The sequence below is a fragment of the Urocampus carinirostris genome, chromosome 4 (genome assembly GCF_059441175.1).
Source record: "Urocampus carinirostris isolate Australia breed hairy pipefish chromosome 4, RoL_Ucar_1.0, whole genome shotgun sequence".
NCBI lineage: Eukaryota > Metazoa > Chordata > Actinopteri > Syngnathiformes > Syngnathidae > Urocampus > Urocampus carinirostris.
In genome coordinates this window covers 44,129,122-44,154,117 of record NC_142352.1, presented here as the reverse complement: position 1 = coordinate 44,154,117, position 24,996 = coordinate 44,129,122, and the positions used below count along the sequence as shown (strand labels likewise).

The window sequence follows — 24,996 nt, the reverse complement described above, 5'->3', positions numbered from 1 at the left end:
AGATTTTTATTGTGTGTGTTATACAACACCTCAAAGAGGTAAACAATAATTTATTTAAAAAAAAACAACATTCTTGTTCTAAACAATAAGCAAAAGTAATTTAAGTATAATATGAACATGCATTTTTATTGAATAGTCAGAAGTCAAGAAGTTTGTTTTTATTTTACATTACATGAGAATCACCTAGAGAGAGCTGACATAATTGTACACCATCAAGAGGGGGCTCAGGGGAGAGTTTTCTTCTTTAAGAGCCCTCCTCAAGGTCCTCGTTTCACTTTCAAAATCTAGTGTCTAGGGTCTTAAAACCTCGCGTCTTATTTGAATTGTCTACTAAAGTCAAACCTAATATACAGGTATTTCCCAAAACCCAAAACTTTGTGAAATGCTGATCCAATAAATGAGGAGAAATGCAGTTTGGTCACTTGAAATCTCTGTAGTTTGGATTATTATATAGTTTTACAGCACTCATTTTCTGTAGCACTACACAATACAATCACATCTAATGGTAAATTACATGGAAATATGTGATGAAAACAACGTTTAACAGGCATAGATAAACCAAGTCCCTCTTAGTTATATACTTGGGCTAACCAGAACAATAGGACTAATCTCAAGTAACTTTCTATATGGACTAGCCCGGAAAAAAATCCAGACATGATGAAACATAACCACAAAGCACATTTCTGGGCCGGTAGGCAACAACTGTCTTCAAGCAAAAGAACTCAATTCATGCCTCACTCACCTCAGGAAAAATGTTTAAGGTTATTTGTTTAGCAAAACAATTCAAAGAAAACTAGTAATAGTTTCAATCAAAATACAAGCCCTTTGAGACTCTTTGTGACTAAGGGCTATACAAATAAAAATGACTTGACTTGACTTGACCTACAAGATGACACAGGGTTTTAGGATAGGGTGCGATAATACTGCCAGTTTGTTATTTTCACAACAAATACAAGAAAAAAATTCATCACAGTTCAGAATTGCAGCACATTCTAAGCAGGGTTATATTGAGGAATGACACCAAACTCCGCCATGCCAGATGATGGAGTCTACACAATACACAATATGCAGCATGTTGGTCTGCATTTTCAATTCACTGACAGTTCAGCCTCTTTGGACTCGGCGCATAATGGTCTATTGTGTGTCTCCAAATTGCATCTTTTGTTTTTAGACATAATATTGTTGTGTTTGATTTTTCTCACTTCGTCCAGCCACAACAGCGACAACCTGTAATGACCCTGGCGTCCCGGTAAATGGCTCTCGATATGGGGACAGTAAGGAGCCTGGTGATAGTATGACGTTCCAGTGTGACCCAGGCTATCAGCTCCAAGGCCCTGACATCATCACGTGTGTTCGAATGGACAACAGATTCTACTGGCAGCCTGACCCGCCAACGTGTATTGGTGGGTGTGCATTATTTATATAATCACTGCCTTTACAAATGCATGATTTCAATCTTCTATAGCCGCAAACCTATTTCAACCTCAACTGTATAGTTAAATATGCTATATGAATAACATACATCTTAGATTAAATTAAATTGCATCCTTTTCTTTATGTGCAAACATGCTTTAAAAATGATAATACAAATGACATAAAGCAGCAAGTTTTATTTTGTCTTCTTTGTCTGAAAAATGAAAAAAAAAGATCCATATAAATAGATTTTTAAGAAAAATTGTGTATCTAAGTATATCTATACTCTTAATGCAGCAGTTTTGTATTCATTGAGCAGAAGAGAAATGGGTGGAAAGGGGTGGGTGTTAGATTATTAAAATAGGTCACTAAGTATGTTGTCATCATTGCATGAGTTTTATAGCTATATTATGTTTACTATTTAATCATCACATCATTGCTTTGATGATCACATTGTTCATTTAGTTTTTGTAGATGTACATCTGTCATGGACCAGGAATGGAGGCGGGACCCAATTGCGTTAGTTTTACTCAGTTTTATTTAGAAGGAGGAAAGGACTTGCACCCGCCATCCGGGGATCGTCGGTCACGGATAGCAGGTCGCTGGGAACGCGGAAGTGGCACTTCCGTGTCGAGCGCAGGCAAAGTCGAGAGCGAGGAAAAAACAAGTCGATGGCCGGCGCGGAGGAGCAAAAACGTAAATGAGTTCAGAAAAAGGTAGGCAACGGGAATCAGATGGAGAATATGGCAGGATAGAGTCAGGAGTCACAAAAATTTTCTTAGCATGTAGCGTAGGTTCACAAACGATCCGACGAGTGTTGTCAGGAAAGCGGGGGTTTAAAAAGAGGAAGTAGCCAATCAGCGTCCGCGGCTGTTGGCGTCAACGGAGCAGACTCAGGTGCCCCGCATCAGTAATCATGACAACATCATGTTTATCCAACAATTTTAGTGAAGTGTTTCCTAGCTGTATCCCACTTATCAGTACTTTCCCATCAATGGTCTTCTGCCCTTATCTTATCTCACAACCTTTGAACTCGCAGAAATGTGCAGTATTAAATCTTGTAGTGAGGTTTCTGCTTTCTTTTATTGTTCCAAAGTTTAGGCTTTTCAAATGATTTGAAAATCTGTTGTTTTCTCATTTCAGTTTTCTAGCTACATCATTTTGTCATGAGTTATCAAGCAATTTAGGTCACTAACATATGAAAATGTATTTATTCCATGTAGAACGTACCATGCCATCATGTCTTTACATTCTAATAATCTAATGAAAAGTTTTCGTTAGAGGGCTATATTACTTTTTGTGAGGACTTCAACTATTTTCTTCAAGTTAACAGTGTCTTGCTGCTGTACCAGATGGTCCTCGAAACCGCAGGCGATGCTTAATTGTGTTAGATTATGGCCCTAAATTATATATTTATGGGATATTAACTATGCACATTATAGTATGTCACGTAACAGTGCATCTTTAACTGTTAAGAAATGCAATACTACATAAATGTGGGTTGAAATACACATTATCAGGCATCATGCAATATTATGTTTCAAAGGTAAAATTTGGCATAGGCTTGTGTGCAATTGTATTTGGTCGAAATGACAGTTTTTAAAAAACATGGCACACAAAGCCTAAAAAACATTAATTCCCTATTATTATCCCCTTACACCCTAAAATTAGTAAATTCAAAGCATATTGTACAAAGCAGCTTAGAAAATTGTTCATTTTTTGAAAGCAACACCAAACAATTGGTTGTTTTGTATGTAAAAGCCCAAAATCTTAACATCCAAGTAGTAAATCAGTGCACAAAATGTTCTATAGTCAGTACCAATTATTTGTAATAAATGTCGTTGATTATATCGCATGCGGAAAAAATATAAATTTAAAGTAATATTATATTTCATCCCCATCCTTTGTTGTGATGTGATAAGAGCTGGTTCATTTATGTTAATAAGGGGATGCAGAGGGGGAGGGAGACAGTTGATTAACATTAAAGTTATTTAAGACTTCAACTCGCAAAGGTTGTCATGCCCTAATAAGATTGACTTGCTTAATTCGTCCCCTTGTTATTTTTCATAGTCACGATTGTTGATCGTCATTTGTATACCTTTTTCATATTTCTTGATAATTGCAAGCTTTGTTTCCATGGTTATCATGTTTTTGTTCCCCCGTTTAGCATCTCTGCTAGTTTTGGGACCATATAGAAAAAAAACTGTACAAAAATATAGAGTGTCTGTGTTTATATGATGCCATGAAACAAACCAATTGCCGACCGCCATGTTATATAATGTTGATCGATAGCATACAGACATCTTGAAGACTTAATTCTGCATAAGCACTAACATTACAACACTGAAATAATTTGTTGTTGAAGTCATGTGAATTACCTTGTTGTTGCCGCTAAATGTTATTTCACTTTTTTTATTTCATTAGACGATTGTTACGATGCGATATTGTTTTAGTTCATGAACATTGCACTATTATTATAACTTAGGCCAGTCTCGTTTATGTGTATATATACGTTGTAAATATATTTTTTTGCCTTTTATATGCTTTATCTTTAAATAATTTATTACATGCTTGGACTGGATTGCCGTATCCAATATTGTTGTATTACAATATTAATATCAATGACATTAAAGACAATGTTTTTCAATATCGTGGGGAACAGGTCTTAAAGAGGGGCTGAAAAACACTTTATTCCACACTGGGCTCAGGAGGTAGAGCGCTCGCCTTGGGATCAAGAAATCGCAGTTCGAATCCCGGCTCCTCCGTGTTACATGTCGAAGTGTAAGACACTGAACCCCTAATACCCCCAATAAGAGGGTTAAGTCAAATCAAGTCACATTTATTTATATAGCCCTTAATCACAAAAATGTCTCAAAGGACCGCACAGGATTACAATCACAAAATTACACAATTACCTGATCTTAAACCAGGTTAGCGCTTTACATGGCTGCACGGCCGCTATTGGGAAAAATGAAGCACAATCAGATCAGATTCAGATATACTTTATTGTGATTCGTGTACACGTGTATACAGAACGAAATGTCGATACATCTTGTACCATCTTGAATGTAACGCGCTTTGGGAAGTCTTGACTTGAAAAGCGCTAAATAAATGCAGATCATTTCATTTCACTGTAAAAAACAAAAAAACAAAAAAAACGTCGAAAGGCAGGGTCACCGTATTCCGGGGGTTCACTTTATTCAACAAACTATTCTCAACTAGTTATTGTGGAGTATTTTCTGTGCTAAAACCCTTGATAACCGTCTCCAACAGGACGATCCACACCCTTGTTTTTTGCTGTCTGAGGTTGGATTCCAGTCCGAAGTGTGACACTCACTGGAAATAATTCATCAGCAGCCCCCCTCACAACCCAGCAGATTTGTTACAGATGCTCTCTTTTATAGATCTCATCCAGTTTTATGCTCATGTGTCCAAGGTGATGTTTGTTTACTGAAATACGGGCTGTTGAAGCTGAGTGAAGATACATTTTTCATTTTCTTACACAATTAGTTTATATGCTGCCTCTGCTGCACACTGAGTCGTTTTTCACCGACCGTGTGTCCTGGCTCTTGAATCACAAACTGAAATAGTTTCAGAGATTAAAAAAAAAGTCAAACACAAGTATGTGACTTTTATTACACTGAGTAAATGCTTGTAAGTCATCGTCTTTGTTTATAATTAATACTGTAGGTCAGGCTAGTGTCTTTTTTTTAAGTAAATCAGTGTAAATATCTGGTTTAGCATATTTTGTTCAACCCCATTGAACAGATAGACTACATTTTTAGCATTCATACCGCCTTAAAGACGTATCCTTATGAATGTTGAGTCCTTGTCTGAGTCAGACAGAATCTTTAGTTGGCTTGTAGTTGTTCTAATTATTGGTTGACAGTGTGCGTCTAAAGCGGATAAGGCAGCTTTGAAATCTCTACCGGCGACGAGCCAGAAACCTCACAAGCTCTGTTAACTGTATTGATGCTGCAGATTGAAGCAACACTGCAGACTATCATAGGTTTAATGTCGTTCCACTAAGTACTGTCCCACTTGAAAAAAAAATCAGGTGTGGTAGAAGAGTGTGACGGCAACGTTTGTCAGATTCAGTTTTGGAGCTGCTAGCTAGCTGATGGTTTGATTGGTCTTTTCTAATACACCAAAAGATTGGCCTGCTATCTGGTTCTCATAGGAGTTTGTCTTTATTTGGTCTCCTCAATTTTTCTTGACAATCCTAATTACACCTCTATGTCTCTTTTGCTCTCAGTTATTTCTTCAAGATATTCCCAGTGAAGATGTCTAACTCTGTTATCAGTTGGATGTCTCTAACTTTGTTCCCGACATGTCTACTTTCTGATTGGCTCATTCATCATCTGTCCCTGTCACTATTAAAGAGAATATCATCTGCTCTGCCACAAGATTTCTGCTTTCACTGAAGTCGCCATACTGAGAACTATACCTGCAGCAGATATTACCACTGATCGTCTGTACTCCTAGATTTCCTGCACTCATTGTACAAATTTTGTCTTACTACTGCAACATTTACAATTGCAGTTCCTTCGTGGGTGTCATCTCATAGGTTTTCTGATGCATTTTAAATATGCTTACAATGCTCCACCTTCTGGCCCTTTGTTTACTTTTCCTTTAAGACTCTCGCAACACTAACACATTTCAAGTCCTTTCTACGCATCTGTCTCATGAGTCAAGCCTTCGCTTTTTTTTTAGACATCATTTCTTTTTTTTTTAATCTTCCTAAATTTCCTCCCTGGGATGACGTTTTTTGGGAAGATGTAATGTTTCACTCTAGTAATGAATCTTTAAAAAATAAATTAAACGTATGGTTCTTCAGATCCGATGTTCAGTAAAAGCTTCTTATACTTTAACGCAGCATCTTTTTGTTACTAATAAGTGCATAAGTAATATGCATGTCTAATATATTAACTCATCATATTGTTAATGTGTTGTTACTATGTTATTACCTGGTATGTTATTTGAAACGAGGTTAAAAGACTAAGTCAAGACTTGAAAAAAATATTTTACTGGAAAACCACAATGACTCGGCACTGGTAAGTAATATTCATAACAGATCTGCGGGAACCTCAGCTCACCGTGTGGGGCACCACATTGGCGATCCCTGCTTGAGTGTCCTAGACAATAACCGGAAAAATAAATGCTTTTTTTCAGTATTGGATTGGTATAGAAAAGAGCAGGATCAGCTTAAAACATCACCTCAGTAGCTAACACACCGTGTTTGGCACATAGCTAATTATAACCTTATAACTCACAATTAATTATTCTGTTTATCAGTCGATGTGAAAGCGTGGATGTGGTGAATCATTTATGTCAATAAGTAGTTTTAGCCACACCCAAAAAATCTGGGAAAATATTGAGATGCAACAAAACATTTTCACCCCAGTGGCAGAAAAATGTGGTTTTTGTTCAAAAATGAAATAACCAATGTAACTTGGAAATGAATATATACGACAAGCAAAGCATGATTGCCGTATCACACAATGTTGGTCAATTTGAGCATTATCTCGTATTTATTTACTAAAGAAACAAGCTTAATGTATATGAATTAGGTTTATGAGTTGAAATAAAGTTTTGACTCCGCCTATTTGTTTCAAATACGAATATCTGTATGAACATATAAGATGTTAGTTTTGCAGATCAAAAGTAAAATGTTATCACTTTCTTTAAAATATTTCTCATGTTAAATAAAAAAGTATTTTACCTGAGAAATATAATAAAAGCTTACCCAATTAGTAGGTTTTTCAATATTTCAAAGATGTTTTTCCCCTATTTTTCTCAATAAACAAGTTAAGAAAATATAGAAATGTGTCCTCAACTTTTTCTCATCTCTACAGAGAAACAATATTAAGCAAAAAAAATCGTATTAAAGATTGCTATTATGTATCTGATTTTATTTTTACCAACAAAATCTACATTATATACATTATTAAACAGTATATACTAGTCCTTGCTATTTTCATCAAACAAGAAAATCTTAATTATTCCATTCAGGTCAAAAAAAGTTTAGCAGCGCATATTTGATTTCAGTGACATGGATAATATGATTTATTGTGGATAGCAATCCCACTGGTCTGCAACGGAAGCGTGCCTTTTGTTCCCATCGCTGCCATGAATTCTCCACGGCGTTCTTACGGTTTAAATCCCCTTCTGTGTCTTCTCTTTGTTTTTGAATATTATGCATCTCCTGGGAGTGGCATTATCCAGGTTATTTTGAGAAGTTTGGCTTTGTGTGAGTAATCTACTCGACAGTCAAATCCTTTGTTTACCTTTAGCTCACCGTTGCCAATGTGTTCACACCCACCTGCCTTCCTGAGTCTTTTTTAATGTCTTTGCAGCATTGCCCGAGTTGATCGCTGGTGCTAAATATTTATCCTACTCTGTTGTTGAGAAATAACCGGACCACCAGGGGTGATTTTAGTGCTTACTACCCCCAGTCCCTCTCTGTTTCCAAATTTCACAGCCTAATCACTCTCTCTCTCACCTTCTCTAGTCTAGCAATTTGGAAAGGCAATTTTAGTGGTCCATTAGGTGTTATTCTCTCTCATCTCCAACCTTTGCCACATCTCTCATCAGTAGCTGACCCCCACCTCATAGCAGTGTCTGGGGGGTTCATGTATGCTCAGACAAAAGGTTGTTCTCCCGCCAAAATACTTAATGATGTGTGATCATTATTTCTCTATTTCTGGGTTCTCTCCCCAGCAACCTGTGGTGGTAACGTCAGTGGTCCTTCCGGAGTCATCCTGTCCCCGAACTACCCCCAGCCTTACCCTCCAGGGAAGGACTGTGATTGGAGAATCCGAGTCAACCCAGACTTTGTCATCGCACTCATTTTCAAAAGGTAAGGGCCCAAAATAGGCGTGACCGTTGTGGCTTTTTATAAAAGTGTAAGTGTCATAAAATGCTTTCCAAGCTCCGGGCCTGCGAGTGGAATTCTGTGTATGCAGAAACACCTCTGTCGGTTATTTAGAACGTTATTTTAAGTCATGAAATATTTAGGACTAAATAGCAGCACACATCCATTAGGTCCTTTTCGTTTTTCTTCAAGTCGAAATCAACCCAGAAATATTTTTTAGCTTGCCCTTTAGGTTACTATTTCATCTAACTCAAGTGGCAGCCAGTTTGCTAATTATAAATCAACCCTCTGCATCAGAAAGAAACTATTGTTAGTCAACCATCTGAATGAATGAATGAATGAATGAAAACTTTATTCCAACATCAAAATATAAACAGATTAAAAACAATAACTCAACCACAAAATAATGTTACATAATATGTTTGAAAAGGGGTAGTAAGAAGCAATACTATTCCCTACCCCTTCATCTTCCCCACCAAATACACCAATGATATAATAACAATTGTAATTATATTAATAATAACAGTTATGATATAAGAATAGCAACAATAACGCAAAGTTAACTAGACGCACTATCCCAAATCTCCCGCACCACTCATACCCCACCCTCCTCATCTCTGTATTCCGCCAGGAATGTTTCTTTGTATCTAAACCTGAACAAGTGAATAGTTGGACACCGTTTGATCTCGTCTTGCAAACCGTTCCAAAGCTTGACCCGACACACAGACACACACATACTTTTCCTGGTGGTTCTCACCTTTGGGATTATGAATTCACTACAGCCCTTTAAGTTATAATTTCCCTCTTTCTGAATGAATAATTTATGGATGTTTTCTGGCTCTATGTTTTTTTGACCTTAAATAGCAGTTGTGCAGTGAAACATTTTATTAAATCATCTAATTTTAATGATTTGGACTGCAGGAATAAAATATTAGTATGATCTTGATATCCTACCCTGTGTATGGTTCTAATGGCATGTTTTTGAAGGATAAAAAGGGGCTGTAGGGAACTTTTGTAATTATTGCCCCAGACGTCTGCACAATAATCCATTTTGAAGCCTTCAAAAGTTCTCGGCAAGTGAAAAACATTGCCAGCCTTATAGATAAAAAAACAGGTTGGTTTTGCTTGTGAAGACCATACAATACATGATGTAGTTGAGCTTCAACCATAAATTGATATTTTTCTGGGGAAACTAAAAGTACTTTATTGTAAAAGTACAATAACCACAATACTACTGTGAATGACTGACACTGTACAAATGTTTGAAAAGGACATTTTGCAACCCCCAAAACTGTAGAATTTGCTGATAACAGGAAGTTGTGGAAACCAAGATTTGGTTCTTATTACAAAAAATTGTACGAAGGATGGCAAGCGGAAGACTGCCGCTCTAGTTTCCTGTAGACTTTTTTGCAACCTCTCAAAAAAAAAAAATATATACAAAGCTTGCTTCAAATTACACTGACACACAGTGAGCCCTGAACTGCACCACCTGAGGAAGTCAGCAGCACCACATCATCTGCTAAAGAAAGGCTAATTTGAGGCGCCCAAAGCAGACGCCTTTCCCACCAAGGCTGCACTTAGAAATTTTGTCTATAAAAGTTATGAACAGAATCAGTGACAAAGGGCAGCCCTGGCGGAGTCCAACACTCACTGAAAACAAAACCGACCTACTGCCGGCAATGCGGACCAGACTCTGGCAACGGGCATATAGGGGCCACACAGCCCGGATAAGACTGCTGTATCCTATAGTCCCGAAGCATCCCCCACAGGGCTTCCCGAAGAACACGGTCGAATGCCTTGTCCAAGTCCAGAAAACACATGTAGACCGTATAGGTATATTTTCATGCACCCTCAAGGACCCTGTAGATTGTATAAAGCTGGTCCACTGTTCCACGGCCAGGACGAAAAAACACTTTCAACTTCCTCATTGACCCTCCTCTTCAGTACCCTCGAATAGACCTTACCAGGGCGGCTGAGAAGTCTGATTTTCCCTGTAGTTGGAATACACTCTTCTTCAAAATGGCTAATCACCACCCCAGTCTGCCACTCTTGAGACTCTGAGGCGTGTCAGCTATGGCACGCACACAACATCCAGAGCCTTAATGAACTCCAGGCGGATCTCATCAACCCTGGGACCTCGCCACCGAGGAGCTTTTTGACCACCTCAGTGACTTCAATCCCAGAGATATGAGAGCCCACCTCAGAGTCCCCTGGTTTTGCTTCCTCAGAGAAAGACGTGTCAATGGGATTGAGGAGGTCTTCGAAGAACTCTGCCCACCAACAGCGTCCCGGGTCGAAGTCAGCAGCACCCCATCGCCGCTAAGTACAGTATTGATGGCACACGGCTTCCACCCCTAAGACGTAGGATGGTGGACTAGAATTTCCCCGAAGCCGTTCAGAAGTCGTTTTCCATGGCCGAGTTATTTCATGCCAAAGCCACGTTGAAGTTTCCCAGCAGTACAAGGTAGTTCCCAGGCGACGCGCTCTCAAGCATACCCTCCAACGACTCCTAGAAGGGTGGGTACTCTGGACTGCTATTTGCTACATATGCACAAACAACAGTCAGGACCCATCCCCTACCCGAAGGCGGAGAGAGGCTACCCTCTCGTCTCCCGGGGTGAACCTCAACGTACAGGCGCTAAGCCGTGGCGCAACTAAAATGCCCACACCGGCTCTGTGCCTCTCACCACGGGCAACTCAAAAGTGTAAGGGAGTCCAAGCCCTCTCGAGAGGACTGGTACCTGAGACCAAGCAAATGTTTGGAGGTGAGTCCGGCTATATCTTGTAGAACTTCTTAACATTACACACCAACTCGGGCTCCTTCCCTGCCAAAGAGGTAACATTCCATTTCCCAAAAGCCAAAAGTTTCTGTAGCCGTGTATTGGCTCTATGCACTCGACCCCTTTGAGCCCTCAAACAGGGGGTGAGCCCATGGGAAGAGGGACCCACGTCGTCCCCTTCGGGCTGTGTCCGGCTGGACCCCATGACCAAAGGCCCAGATACCAGGCGCTCACCAGCGGACCCAACCTCCAGATATGCTTCCAGAGGGGGCTCCGGTAACCAGCGTCCAGGCAACAGAAATCGTGGCCTAAAGTTTTGTGTCATCATAATTGGTCTTTTGATTTGCGTTCTGACTGGCCCCTCACCTAGAACCTGTTTGTCATGGGTGACCCTACCAGCTCCCAGACAACATAGCTCCTAGGATCATTGGGACATACAAAGTCCCCCACCCCGATAAGGTAGCAGATCATGGAGGAGGATAGTGATAAATACCTGTTTTTTTTCTGTGTGTTTAAAATTGAATTATTTGTAAAATTACCATGTTCGCAATTGTAAGTATATATTTTTCTCCTAACAAATGAAGTACACTGCTCCCTCCATTAAATGGCATAATTCCAACCAGTTTTTTGTCAACTGTGATTGTCAATGTGTATGTAAAAATACGATAAACAACTTGTATGAGATGAAATATTTGTATTTTGACCTTTTAGCAGTGCTCAAGCATTTAGTCATGCTCACCAAATAAATTATTCTTGTCTCAGCACATGGTCTACAATCATGCAATCATAGGGGTTATTTGTAACAATACAATTTAATTTAAGATAAACAATCCATGTCCTTGATGAGTACGATATTTCCACGTTACAGTCTCCCTCGACAACACGCTGGATGTTATACAAACCTTCTTCTGCTAATTAAATGAGCATATACTTTGTGATAATCACCATGGCATTTGTGGCTTGGCTGCTATGCTAAGATTATAATTGATCTCTATTGTATGGTCGAGCTCTGTCTGCATTGTCATTCAATGACATTTAGACTTAAAACGTGGCTCGACGGAAAAATGTATTTGCCGGGATCACTTTAATGCTTTGTCGCTACAGAGGGGCTTATGTGCCGTTAAGCTCTTGCTAAATCAGATATAAATTCAGGCCTTAACATTCGCAGGGCTTATGTTAACCTCGCCAATGATCACATTGGCTGATTATGGGAGGTGTTATCCCATAAAAGCGCTGGCAGAAAAGTGCACAAGTCCGTTGAAAGGAGAAAAAGTCGATATTTTAACAAGAGCACAACCTCACTGTTAGTGTAATTCACTTGAATGTCCTCCTTTGCTCTCACAGGCGTCACAAACACACTCACGCACACACACTCACACACACACTGCTTTAATCCCAACTGGACAGATGGAAAATAAAGAATATAAAAGTGAACTCCATAAGAAATACAACCGTGAATACGGATGTGTGGGCATTCAGACTAACAAATATGCTGCCAGGGTGAACATTTTTGTATGTGTTGACCAATAAGGAAATATTTTGCATGATTCATTACTTAAATAAAATTTATTTAAGAACTTTCGTTCATGCAGAATTGTATCCACTCGCCTGAAAAGTAGTCATTAATGTATACTGTACGGTCATTTTTGGCAAAAAGGGAAACCACGTATGACGCAAATTTGCTGTCACGACCCCTGATCTCAGCAGTAGTTGACTCAGGATAATGGATCGTGACTACAACATTGCATTTTATTCAACACATATTACCGGGTGTAAAAATAGTGTGATGAGATAATTTGGGTTGCCGTTTGGACAGCAAAAAAAGGGCCTTTTGATGGTGTCACTGACAGCAATATGGTATTAGGGATAACAGTTCGCAGTCACTTAAGTGCATTTTATTTTATGCAGAAAAACAGTAACAGGAAAGAGGGGCTGCAGAGCCCATAAAAGGTGCGCTCACAGCAATATTTGATCGGGGATAATGGATCACGGAACCATTTTCAGTCTGTGATGCTCTGAGTTTGTGAAGTATTAGGTGCAAAGTTTAATAGGTTTACAACAGTGGTCAGCAACCTGCGGGCTGGGGCTCGGTACTAAGCCGTGCATTGTTTGTAACCAGGGCTGCACATAAAATAATAAAAGTATAATCTTTATTTTTGCCGTTTGTATTGCACATTTTTTGCCCACATTTGATCTCAAAGTTGGGGTGAACATTGCAAGAGGTGATGTGATTGTACTGTATTTGTGCAATGATTCTTTACTCATAAATATCGCCTACCACATTTGCACAACATTGGAAGCAACTGTAGTCAAACCCAGACCACAGCAGTCGGAGTGCTGAATCCTAACCACTCAGCAACAAGGGGTGCAAATTACATTGGAAAAAACATTAAATTCTATCTCATCAACATCAATATCATGTTGTTGAATCATTGCATTGTAATTAAATTTTGGTATCGTTTTCCATAATTCTTGTTGTCAGAAAATTATTTTTATCATCGGCCCACATATTCAACACGTATTACTAAGATTAGATACTTTAGGTTGCCGTTAGACTCTCCTAGAAGCAGGCCTTTTCTTACTTTCACTATTTTCATGATACACTGAAAAATATAAATAAAAATTGTAAAAACTGTGGGGATAAGCATGACGTCACTTCCCAGCATCCCCCCTCGGCCCCCAAACCTCAAACCTAATGTATTCCACCCGAACAGATCTGATTAAAGTAAAATAAGATTAAATAGGTGAAGAGGAAAATAAAGCATAGTGGCTCTTTAAACCTTTTAACACATACAGTAAAACACAGTTTTACGATTGACCCATCTTACAAATGTTTCTGTATCCAAAGTTTGCGTCTTTCTTGTTACACGATAAATTTTCCGGTATCCGAAGTCAGTGGTGCTACCACTAAAGGTTGAGTGCATTTACGCACCAACAGTGTCCTGTGTAGTTTATCAGCTAGGTGAACCCCTTGAAACCCCCCTCCATCAAATTCCCAAACGATTTAGTTCGTTAAGCCACCAGGGTTTAGTTCATTTTCACTGTTGCACATTTTTTGTTTCCAGCCATGGGTCTTGTAAAAAGAAGATAGAAAAAGAGAGCCAGGGCTCCACTTACAATAGCAAAAAAGCAAAAGAGTATCACAAAATAAGATAGTGGGACGGCAATAAATGGAGATATGTAAAATCTTCTTATGATTTGGATACGAGAAAGAGCTGGCTGAGGACACAATTACATTGTCGACGGCAGAAACATTGCTGGGAAAAACTGAGGCGAGTATAACGCCTAAACCGGACGGTCCATGGAGACGTTCGATGAAAACTGTCTGAATTTTTTGGGGAAAACATTCTAGAGATAAACAAAAATCGTACCAAGACCCTTAACTGACTTTTTATATTTTGTCAATTTCATTTATTTATTCATCTATTTTTCTTTTTTTCTGTTCTTGACTAATAAAGCTTTGTTGTGTACTTCATATTTTGCATTTTTGTAACCTTATTTAAAGTTTTATTTATACTATGTGATATATTTATGAACATTGACTGAAAATATGTGTACTTCCAGGTTTGGATGCATTTGATTACCTTGGAACAAATTAATCATTTTTCAATTCAATTTCATGGGAAAACGTGTATTGATATACAACGATTTTACTCAACTGTACAGATAGAGAATTAAATAAGATATAAGAGTAGAATCTAAGTAAACCCACATGTAAACACCCATGTGGACATGAACATTGGGAGAACATTTTTCAATGTATAGCGCAATAGGGCAATATTTGACATTATTTATTACTGAAACTAAATCTGCTCAAAAATTCTTGTTCATGCGAAGTTGTATGCACTCGTTTGAAAAGTTTTAATGAATGTATATGCAGTGCAAAAAAAAATAAATTGCTACCTCGTTGGAATAACATGTTGCTCATTTTCAGGTGTCATTTACTTGAATGAGCAAAATGATACTGCAGATGGTGGATGATTTCTCAATTTAAGATATTTTTCTCTTATGATTTAAAGATTAATACCTAAAATGAGGAATGTTATCTACCATCTGTTGTGATTCCTCAAGAATGAGATAAAAAGAAATAAAGAAAAGGAAAAATACTGTTTGCATATTTATTTTTGTTACTTTCATAGTTATATTAAGATTATGCACCGGAATTATTACAAGTGTACATTGGATGTATTTTCTGTGTATTTTGTTGTTTTGATTAAAAAAAAAAATAGCTATTACGTTACAGGGACATTGTGTATTATCTAGTCGGTTTCAAACTCGATTTACTGCTGGAGCTAAGGTCAAGTTGATGGTGTAGGTTAGGCCAGTGGTTGACTTCCAGATTTTTTTTTTCTACACTTTCCCCGATTAAAAAGTGCAATATCACCTCCACTACACTTACTTTCTTTCTTTCTTACTTACTCACTTACGATTAGCCTCCACGCTCTGAATTAAGCAAAGAGTATAAGCATTAGTCTGAAGTGTAGACATGAAGTGTAGCAGACCCTCAAGTGATCCTATGAAAACAGAATATACAATATAATTGAGTTTAGACAAATCGTGTTTTCCACGAGGAAATCCTTTCAGAAAAAAACATTCCATTGTTCTTGACTATCTTTTGTAAAGCTGTTTTACAAAAAATAACATATACTAATGCGAAAATAAATCATATAATCAGTAATACATGTATGTTTAATGTGTTTGGGCTTACATTAAAGTTTGTGCATTATTTGACCACTAGATATAACACTATACTGTCCAATGCAACTGAAAATGAGTGCTACTAAGCACAGGAAATAATACAAACTAAGGAGATTCAAAGTGACCGACTAATACTACTCTTCGTCTAATTTATTTTCTCAGTCTTTCACAAGGTTTTAGTTTTTCAGGGTACCCGCAGCAGCAATATGCTAGTTAATTTTGTCAGCTCTTTCTAGTATGTATTATGTTATATGTAAGATAAATCAAAGGAAATTATTCTTAAAATGAACGTATGTATCATAGTTAATGTATTTTTGTGTGTTTTTGAACAAGTCTTTTTTTTATGATATTTTTTTCTACAACAAGGTCCCTCAACATTAAACACTTTACTTTAAACTTTCATATTAGAGCAGGCCACAATTGCCCCCCTGGGCTGCAAGTTAGAGAACCCTGATTCAGTGCATCCTACTGGGAAAAACGGTGTGGCTTGGTCACTTTTATTCTCCTTAGGTAGTTATTGTGCAATGTAGCACTCGTTTTAGGTTGCACTACACAATACAGCGACATCACGTGGCCAAATATTACAGTGTCCCTATACTTGTTGTTGTATAATTTATATTATATTACAGTGTGATTGATGTTTATTGTGGGCAGCATGGCGGTGCAGTGGTTAGCGCGTGTGCGGCACAGTTCTAAGGTCTTGGGAACCTCCTGTGTGGGTTCAAAATCCAGCTACCGGACTTACTGTGCGGAGTTTGTATGTTCTCCCTGTGCTTGCGTGGCTTTCCTCCGGGCACTCCGGTTTCCTCCCACATTCCAAAGACATGCATTTTCAGGTGGATTGGCCGGTCCAAATTGTCTCTAGGTGTGAATAAGCAAGCGAGTCGTCTGTCCCTGTGTGCCCTGCGATTGGCTGGCAACCTGTTCAGGGTGTTCCCTGCCCACTGCCCGATGATGGCTGGGATGGGCTCCAGCACCCATCGCGAGCCTACTGAGGATAAGCGGTGCAGCTAATGAGATGAGATGATGTTTATCGTTTTAATTGTATTTATATTGTGGAAAAATATAGGTAAAACTGAGAAAAAAACAATAGTTTAAATACACACTGTTTTCTACCAATGTTTAGCGTGAAGAGGAAGTATCCACTCTGCCAAAATGACTTGCAAGGAGGTTTTATAAGATTATTCTATTTATGAAGGGAGAGGTAATTGATGTGTACCATCTTTATTGTGGTTTCTGTGGGTATAAAGTGCATAAGAGAGTAATGCTGTTGAAGTTATCTTGAAGGATATCGTGTGAGCACTCTTAGCTAGCAAAGCAAGAGCCTCTTGAAGTGAGCAGCAGGTGGGCTCTTGCTACCAGTGCACCTCTTGTGGAAAAAAACGGCAGGGTGACACAACAAAACACACCACCCACACGCATGACACAACAAAACAAAAAACAACAGGTAAGTAAAACACAAGCTGGTAATATACTCCTGTTGCCATGGGAGAACAAAAGTTATATTTATGAACCAATGCATTATGCATTAAGGGATTATGACAGTATTACTTAGTTTTGCCACTTTAGAGTGGGCCAGTTTATAAGGCAACCCACAAAAATAGTCCTTTGTCATATATTTTTTGTATACACGGCGCACTGGACTATAAGGCACATTTCATATTTATTATTGTGTAACAATTGCATGTTTGATGCACTCAAGGTTTATAATAATGCAATGACTGATTCGTCAAAATATTCACAAAACAATGGATTGATTGAACCTGGGTCGTGATGGGGAAAGGCCATAACCAAACCATAAGACTACTAGTGATACAAATGACCCACAAAAAGATTTAATCTCATTATCAAACAAATTTCAAGGTACCAGAAGCAGATGTTGGAGAATGGAGAAAACTGAAAGACGTCCTCAAAGATGAAATTAAATGCCAAGAGGCACGATGAGGAGAAACAACTGTTTGGTGTATCTGATAATGAATCAGACTTTGCGGTTATTTATATCTCTCAAGACTTTCTATTTTTCCATTCGTTCATGGCACTGAAAGTAAAAATGGTGTGAAAAATGGAAAAAATTGAATGTCTTTTTATTTGTCATCAGTCCTAGAGGTTGTCCAGTGAATAAATGCCGGTGCTCACACAACTGTAACCTCGGTTCAAATCCTATCCTACAATGTGTTGCGATTTTGGGCAGGGATATTTTTCAACTGATCAATTATTGCACAGATATGCTCCTGTAAAACAACGTGTAGTAACGCAAAAATAAAAATATGTCATGCGTTACTAATCTTATCCACCGTATTTTGCGGTTAGCCACACTGTGGTATAACTTTTGAATTTCGGGCCAATTTGGGTTTTTTAGGTGCGTTTTATAGAATACATCAATACAGTAGTTTTTTTTTTTTCTAAGAGGTCATCCTGATCTTATACTAATATTGGGTATCCTTACAAAAAATAGATTCTGGTTATATCAAACCTTACCTCTAATCTCTAAAAATTGGCGCCCACATATAAGCAGTCAATTTCAGTTTCAGGTCATGCTCTTCTATCCCTAAGTGTTTAGATCTACCATGCAGAGACCATTTGTCTTAAGGAATCAACTCTAGGCTTTGGCCATGAATGAACCCAAATCGAGAAGAACGAGCCTAAAAATCTTGTTAATTGTATTTACCACAGTGAATAGATCTTGTTTTGCCCAGATCTGATTTCAATTCTGACTGATATTGAATAACATAATATTGATTTCAGACAGTAATGTGGGCTGCAACATTGATACTGAGTCGGAAGTGAAATGTGTTATCATGAAACCCTATATTTTGACGTTTTTTTTTTAGTTCAATAGTTTAATAGTGATAACGATGTAAACAATGCATGAAGTAAGGAAAATCACTGGCATCCTATGTACTCTCCTTTGCAGGTGGCCAATAATAAAAACAAAATATTTTTTATTGTAAGCAAAAAGAATAAACGTATTTGCAGTGCACATGTTTCATTCAAAAGGAACTTTTCAATGATAAATGAAACGGCTTCCCTGAATTATATTTCTGAACGGCAGTCATTCCTCCGGTAGCACACTATTGAGAGGATCTATTTTGATGCAATCAATCTCTGTTTTTCCTCCACCAGTTTTAACATGGAGCCCAGTTACGATTTCCTTCACATTTATGAGGGCGAAGACTCTAATGGGCCTCTGCTGGCAAGTCTCCAAGGCAACCAAGCCCCGGAGCGTATCGAGAGCAGTGGGAATAGTCTCTTCTTGGCATTCCGATCGGACGCCTCCCTAGGCATGTCTGGCTTTGCCATCGAGTTCAGAGGTAAAACTTTAGTGTCATATCACTGCTTTTGTTTAATGATGATTTGGATTATTCTCAACCAGTACGTATGGAGTAGTGTTTGGCTGCAAAAGTTGGTGTTTACACACAATTGCATGACACTACTACACAGGTGTGAACCTCAGCCAATAGCTCCATTTATTAATTATTGCAATTCACCTTATTAGGCGCAAATAAATCTTACAACCATATTGAAGTACCCATTCACTCACCGCAAGCATGACTACTTTATGTCAAATACCGCGACAATAGTAGCAATTTACGATGATCTTGTCATCTTCTACTAATGACTGAGACCATCCGGAATCGAGCCAAAACGAGATCAGTCTCCAAAAAAGAAGTGTTTGATTATTCTCTTAAATTACAAATGATCAAAAATGTTTAAACTACAGGGAAAACGTACAACTTGATATGTGCGCTACTTAACATCTTTGTTTTCCATCCTCCTCATTAATCAATTCAGCGTTTTATGCAGACTTTTTTTTTTTTCACCATTAAATGTACTCTCCATAAAAGGGTACAATATAATACCCTTTGAGTGAATATACCATAACATGTCTAGTCCCAGGCGGCACAGAGGGTGAGTTGTGAGGAGTTTGCTTGTTCTCCCTATGCATACGTGGCTTTCTCCTGGGCACTCCGGTGTACTCTCACATTCCAAAAACATGCATGTCAGGTTAATTGGCCGGTTCAAATTGACCATAGGTGTGAATGGGCGATTGAGTTGTCTGTCTCTGTGTGCCCTTTGACTGGGTGGCAACCAGTTCAGGGTGTCCCCTGCCCACTGCCGAAGACAGGCTACATAACCACCGTGACCCTACTCAGCATAAGCGGTGCAGATAATCGGATGGATGGATGTCTAGGCCCATTATTTAATTGAAATAAATGCAAAGTAAGGGTGCAAATCCCCACATAACATGAATTGAAACAATTTATGAATCATTCAGTGTGAAATAATTTATAGATTTTTTATTTGGAAAGAGGTACCTCTATTTGGGTTCCAGTAATTGACATAGCAATTCTGATGTGATGATAGGGTTAGTCTCAATTTGCAAGAATATGGTGCAATTACTTTTTGTCGTATTTTAACTGCAACCAACATGTTAATATGGTAAAGGTTTTCTTACCATCTGAAAAATAGAAATGCACTAAATCTCTAGAACTGTCATTATTTATTTATTTTTTTTTATGAGCCATTTGGATCGTTGTTCTGTTGTATGACCTAAGAGCGCTTTTTGAAGTGGTCAAGTCAATGTCATGATTCAAATCCTATTGAGAGGCTATGGTGTGACCTTAAACAGGCAATTCATGCTAGAAAATATGTTAATATGGTAGATTTGAAACAATTTTGCCAAGAAGAGTGAGCAAAAACTCCTGGACAATGTAGTGAAAGACTACCAATTATTGTAAGCGTTTGATTTCTGTCATAACTGCTTAAGGTGACCCAGCTTGCTATTCGGTTCGAGGGCAATTACTTTTTCACATAGGGGCAGATAGGTAAAATATGTCTGATGATCTAAAACCTCTGTGAGTGGTAACTTTGAGAATAAATGCAGAAATCAGTAAGGGGGCAAATACTTTTTCACACACTGTATGTGTAATTGATCTTCTACATAGCCATAGTCACTTGTCGGGTATTTCGAAACGTAGGCACAGCAGTGTCACATCCCCAGACAGGCTAATATTTAAAACTGCCACATGTATTGGTTGCAGCCTTACATCATGAAGCCTTTTTTCGGTAAGAAGCGCCAAATGTACTGCGTCAGCTCGTAAGTTGTTTACCTCGCTAGATTGTGACTCATCTCAGGTTTTACAGTAGCTGCTCAACTGCTTGTGATTTAACAGCTATTGTCATAGCGAAGCTGATTTTACTTCATCATTAGACCTCGACTCCATCTCCCCTGTCAAGTTATATAAAAATCAGTTTTCATTCTTGTGCCCATCTCACTCCATTCATCTGTAATTAAAAACGATTATCTCCCCTCTATTGTCTGCCTTGCCAGTCCACCTCACACCTCTCTACTTTTGTCATTAATTCACTACCTTTCATCTGTCATCGCTCTAATTAAAATGCAACCTTAATCATCTCCCTGTTTCATTTGCTTCTACCATCCCTAACTCATCCCTCATTTGCTTTCCGTGTTTTTCTTTCTACCTGTTCAACCGTTCTTTGCCTGGGCAATCACGGGAAGGCAAACAGCCTGTCCCAACTTCGTCATTTCGAACTTAGACAGTTTGTGACACAAGTTCCTGTTGGTACTTCATAAAACTAGTTTTTTTTTATCTTAGCCCCATTAGCCTCTTTTACTCTGAGGAAAACAAATACAAGTATAACAATATGTCGTAAAGTTTCTCTTTTGTCTGTCACATCCAATCAAATCATAGAGTAAAGAATAAACTTTCCTTTCCTGACAGCAGCCACTAAGTTCAACAAGAGAAAAAAAAGCGTTCCATCAAGAAATTACAAGCTAAATGGTCCCTCCCTGAGATAAATAAAAATTCTCCATTTTGTTCCTTAACTCCCACTTTACTCAAAGACGATACTAATCAAAATGTCGTGTTTAGACTACTGGAGACACTTGCAGCATGTTAAAATGTTAAAATGTCAAGAAAAACATATAAAACTCTACTGCTAAAGAAACAAACAAATATTAATGTAGTTAGATAAAGACAAGTATTGTCATTATCTGCTAGTAAATGTCAATATATATATGCATTCATTTTCATTTTGATACATTTTCAAAATGTATTTTTAGTTCTTACTTTTTTCTGAAATTACATAGTATGGCAGATGGTATATCATTTTGAAAATGTTTTTTACGATAAAAATGTTGTTTTTTGTTCACTTGTGTTCTTCTTGATTTAATAACTTAAAGGACAGTGAGTAATTTTTGACCAGTACAAGTTACTGTATGAAATTAGTGCAACCGAAAACGAATGCTAAAACACACAAGAAAGAAAACAAACTATGGAGACTTAAAGTGACCAAAATACACTATTTTACTTCTTCATTTTTTTGTCAGCTTTCTATATTAGGTTTTTGGGTACTTGTAGCAGCAAGATGCCGCACAATTATGTCAACTTTATATTATAGCTGCGGCTCATTTTATGTAAAATACATGCAAATATATTGACCCGCGAGTATTTCTAAAAAGGTGTGATTTATGATATGTCATGTATTTCTGATTAATATTTAATATATATACAGTATATATATATATATATATATATATATATATATATATATACATATATAATTTAATGAATGAGTTTCTTTTACCACTGGGATGTGCTAAATAACACACACTGTCCCGTTTAACACGGTAAAATAACAAAAGAAATACACGTGCTTCAAAATCACACACGTTCACCACTCGACATTCTAAATGTATTTGCCTTTAAACTATCCAATATATGTTTATATAGTCTAGCATCAATATTTATTTTCTGACGTAAAATGTATTTAAGTATTGGCATTACAATCAGTTTAAAAAGTAAATATAATGGTACACTACAAATGAGTTATTACAGGACTATGTGCTCATAAACGTCCTTCTCCTGAAGGATTGTAATGCTACTCATTTTCAAGATGACATTTGCAGAAAATGTCAAGCTTACTTTGTTATTTTGATATATGTAGCTATCTTATTGTAGAGAACAGGCTATGATTTTCTAAATGGGCACAACTTTGTTGTTTCCTTCAGAAAAGCCAAGGGAGTCCTGTTTTGATCCTGGTAACATCATGAACGCTAGCAGGACTGGCCACGACTATAAACTGGGATCTCAGGTGTCCTATAACTGTCACCATGGCTACACAACAGTAGGCAGTGAAACAATAACCTGTGTGATGGGGCATGATGGGAAGCCAGTTTGGGACAAGCCTCTGCCCTCATGTAAAGGTAAGAGAGATTTATGGCTCAACAAATTGTTACATGCCTAAAAAACACATTGATTGCCCTATTAACACTCATAAATGGAATTGTGGTGTTTAATTGACGCCTAATGTTAGCTACAGTATTTATGTGCTTCATAGGTATTTTGGAGACCCTTTTCTGCTTTAAACTTTATACTGTACTGTCAATTTGGGTATCTTGATAATATAAGTTTGGGAATACATTGTAACACATTTTCACAGAAAACTTAAAAAATGGTGTCTTGGTTTGAAAAGGTTGAGAAACATTGATAACTGTCTGCTTTACAAAACGTATAGGCAATAGAATGTTTTTATTCCAGTTTTTCCTGTGCATATTTCTTCATTGCGGTTTCGTGCAGATGCTTGAAATTAAATGTTGTATCTTAAATGAATGAAAAGTGCTTGGATTTTGCGTGAAATGCTTGAATATGCTTGAAATTGTTGCCATTTTTTTCAACAAGGCTGCTTAAAAATGAGGCTGAGACTGCTCCCTGGTGCTTTGTTTTGCCATTGCAGCTGGCATTAGTTTGTAGGGCATTGTCCCATGAAACCTAATCCCCCTAATGGGTTGTGGCAGATAGAACCTGCACATGCAATACTTAAACAGGGCACTATGAAATGAGTATTGGTGCAAGGATTCACCCAATTAAGGACATTTATTTTTGTCCAAGCCAAACATTAAGAAAGTGTTTACAGTGGTAAATTATAATAGGAAGAACTTCCTGCAACTGAAAAATGTAAGCTACGTATTGCGGTCATTTTAACACAACACCTACAGTATAAGGGGAGAGATTTGTCTAAACAATATTTACACACCTATTGATCAGACCTAAAAATATACATGTGTTCTACTCATGATCTAAAATCCATATGCGTTGATAAATGCACACGCAAGATTGAAAATTGCATATGTAAATCACATATATATTTGTGGCTCTGCAAAATACATGATTTACACCGGATTTTTTTTAATGGTACTGAAGACATTGGAAAGGTGTACGATATAGTGTACTGTCAATGTAGGCATCTTGGTACCTTAACCTTAAAAAAAACCTGATACAAGAGGCTGGAAATTAATTTTTAAACATGTTGATACAAAAATAAAAATAAACAGCTTGCCTTGGTTAAAAAAAAAAAAGGGTTGCGTAATATTGATATAGCCAAATGAATTCCAAAACTAGAACGAAGATCGAAGCATCTTCAAACTCATGACAATTTGTTTAGATAATTGATTGAAGGAGTGTCCAAAGTTATTTTGGGAACAGGTCTTTTATAAGCCTTTGTCTTCAACCTCTAATGCCTTCTTTCTTTTAAGGTGATTCTGTAATGTGTTTTTTTGTTGCAACATGACTTGAAAGAAAAAAATAAACAATAAATATAATCAAGATTTTAAAAAAATGCAAGTATAAACCACACAACTGCCGGTATTACAAACCACATAGACACTATCTGAGCTTTATTCTAGTCTTTCTTGTGCATATTTCTTCATTTATGGCTGCAATTGAGTATGCGTGTGTGCCCTTGTGTGAGCATCTGAGGCAGTTTCTGTTCAGTATTTGTAGGGAAAAACTGTCAAAACTGTCTATTTGATTAATGGCTGACAGAGCCCAGCAAGTGACACCTGCCAAATGGCCATTTGTAGTGGATTTGTCATCGAAAGTGTGTGTCTCTGATTGAGTATGCACAAAAGGGGCAGTCAGAATTATAAATGACAGTAATCTGACATATGGCCACAGTGGTGGGCAGCCAGCCACATTTGATCTGTTCGACTAAAGTAACTTTAAGATCAATTACACATGTGAGCTTGAATTTCTAAATATGTTTAGTAGGATGTACAATGACTGTTTTCCTACCTATAGCAATTATTATAACCTCATAAAATCACAACAGGGCTGCAGACATTCTGAACCATGCGGCTAGTGATGGTTGAGCTCTCCGTGCCTCACAAATATTACAGAGAGTTAGAAAGAACAAACTACTAAGTGGTGC

The 24,996-nt window shown here is 37.7% G+C and overlaps 1 protein-coding gene across 1 annotated transcript in view; it reads left to right on the top strand.

Moving 5' to 3' along the window:
- LOC148367660 (CUB and sushi domain-containing protein 1-like) overlaps positions 1-24,996 on the top strand; it is a 654,387-nt gene that overhangs the window by 501,525 nt on the left and 127,866 nt on the right. The window contains exons 29-32 of the mRNA XM_088334675.1: positions 1,212-1,403; positions 8,134-8,272; positions 18,889-19,076; positions 22,799-22,993. Of these exons, the coding sequence (XP_088190801.1) occupies positions 1,212-1,403; positions 8,134-8,272; positions 18,889-19,076; positions 22,799-22,993 (714 nt within the window). The remainder of the gene's footprint in view (positions 1-1,211; positions 1,404-8,133; positions 8,273-18,888; positions 19,077-22,798; positions 22,994-24,996) is intronic.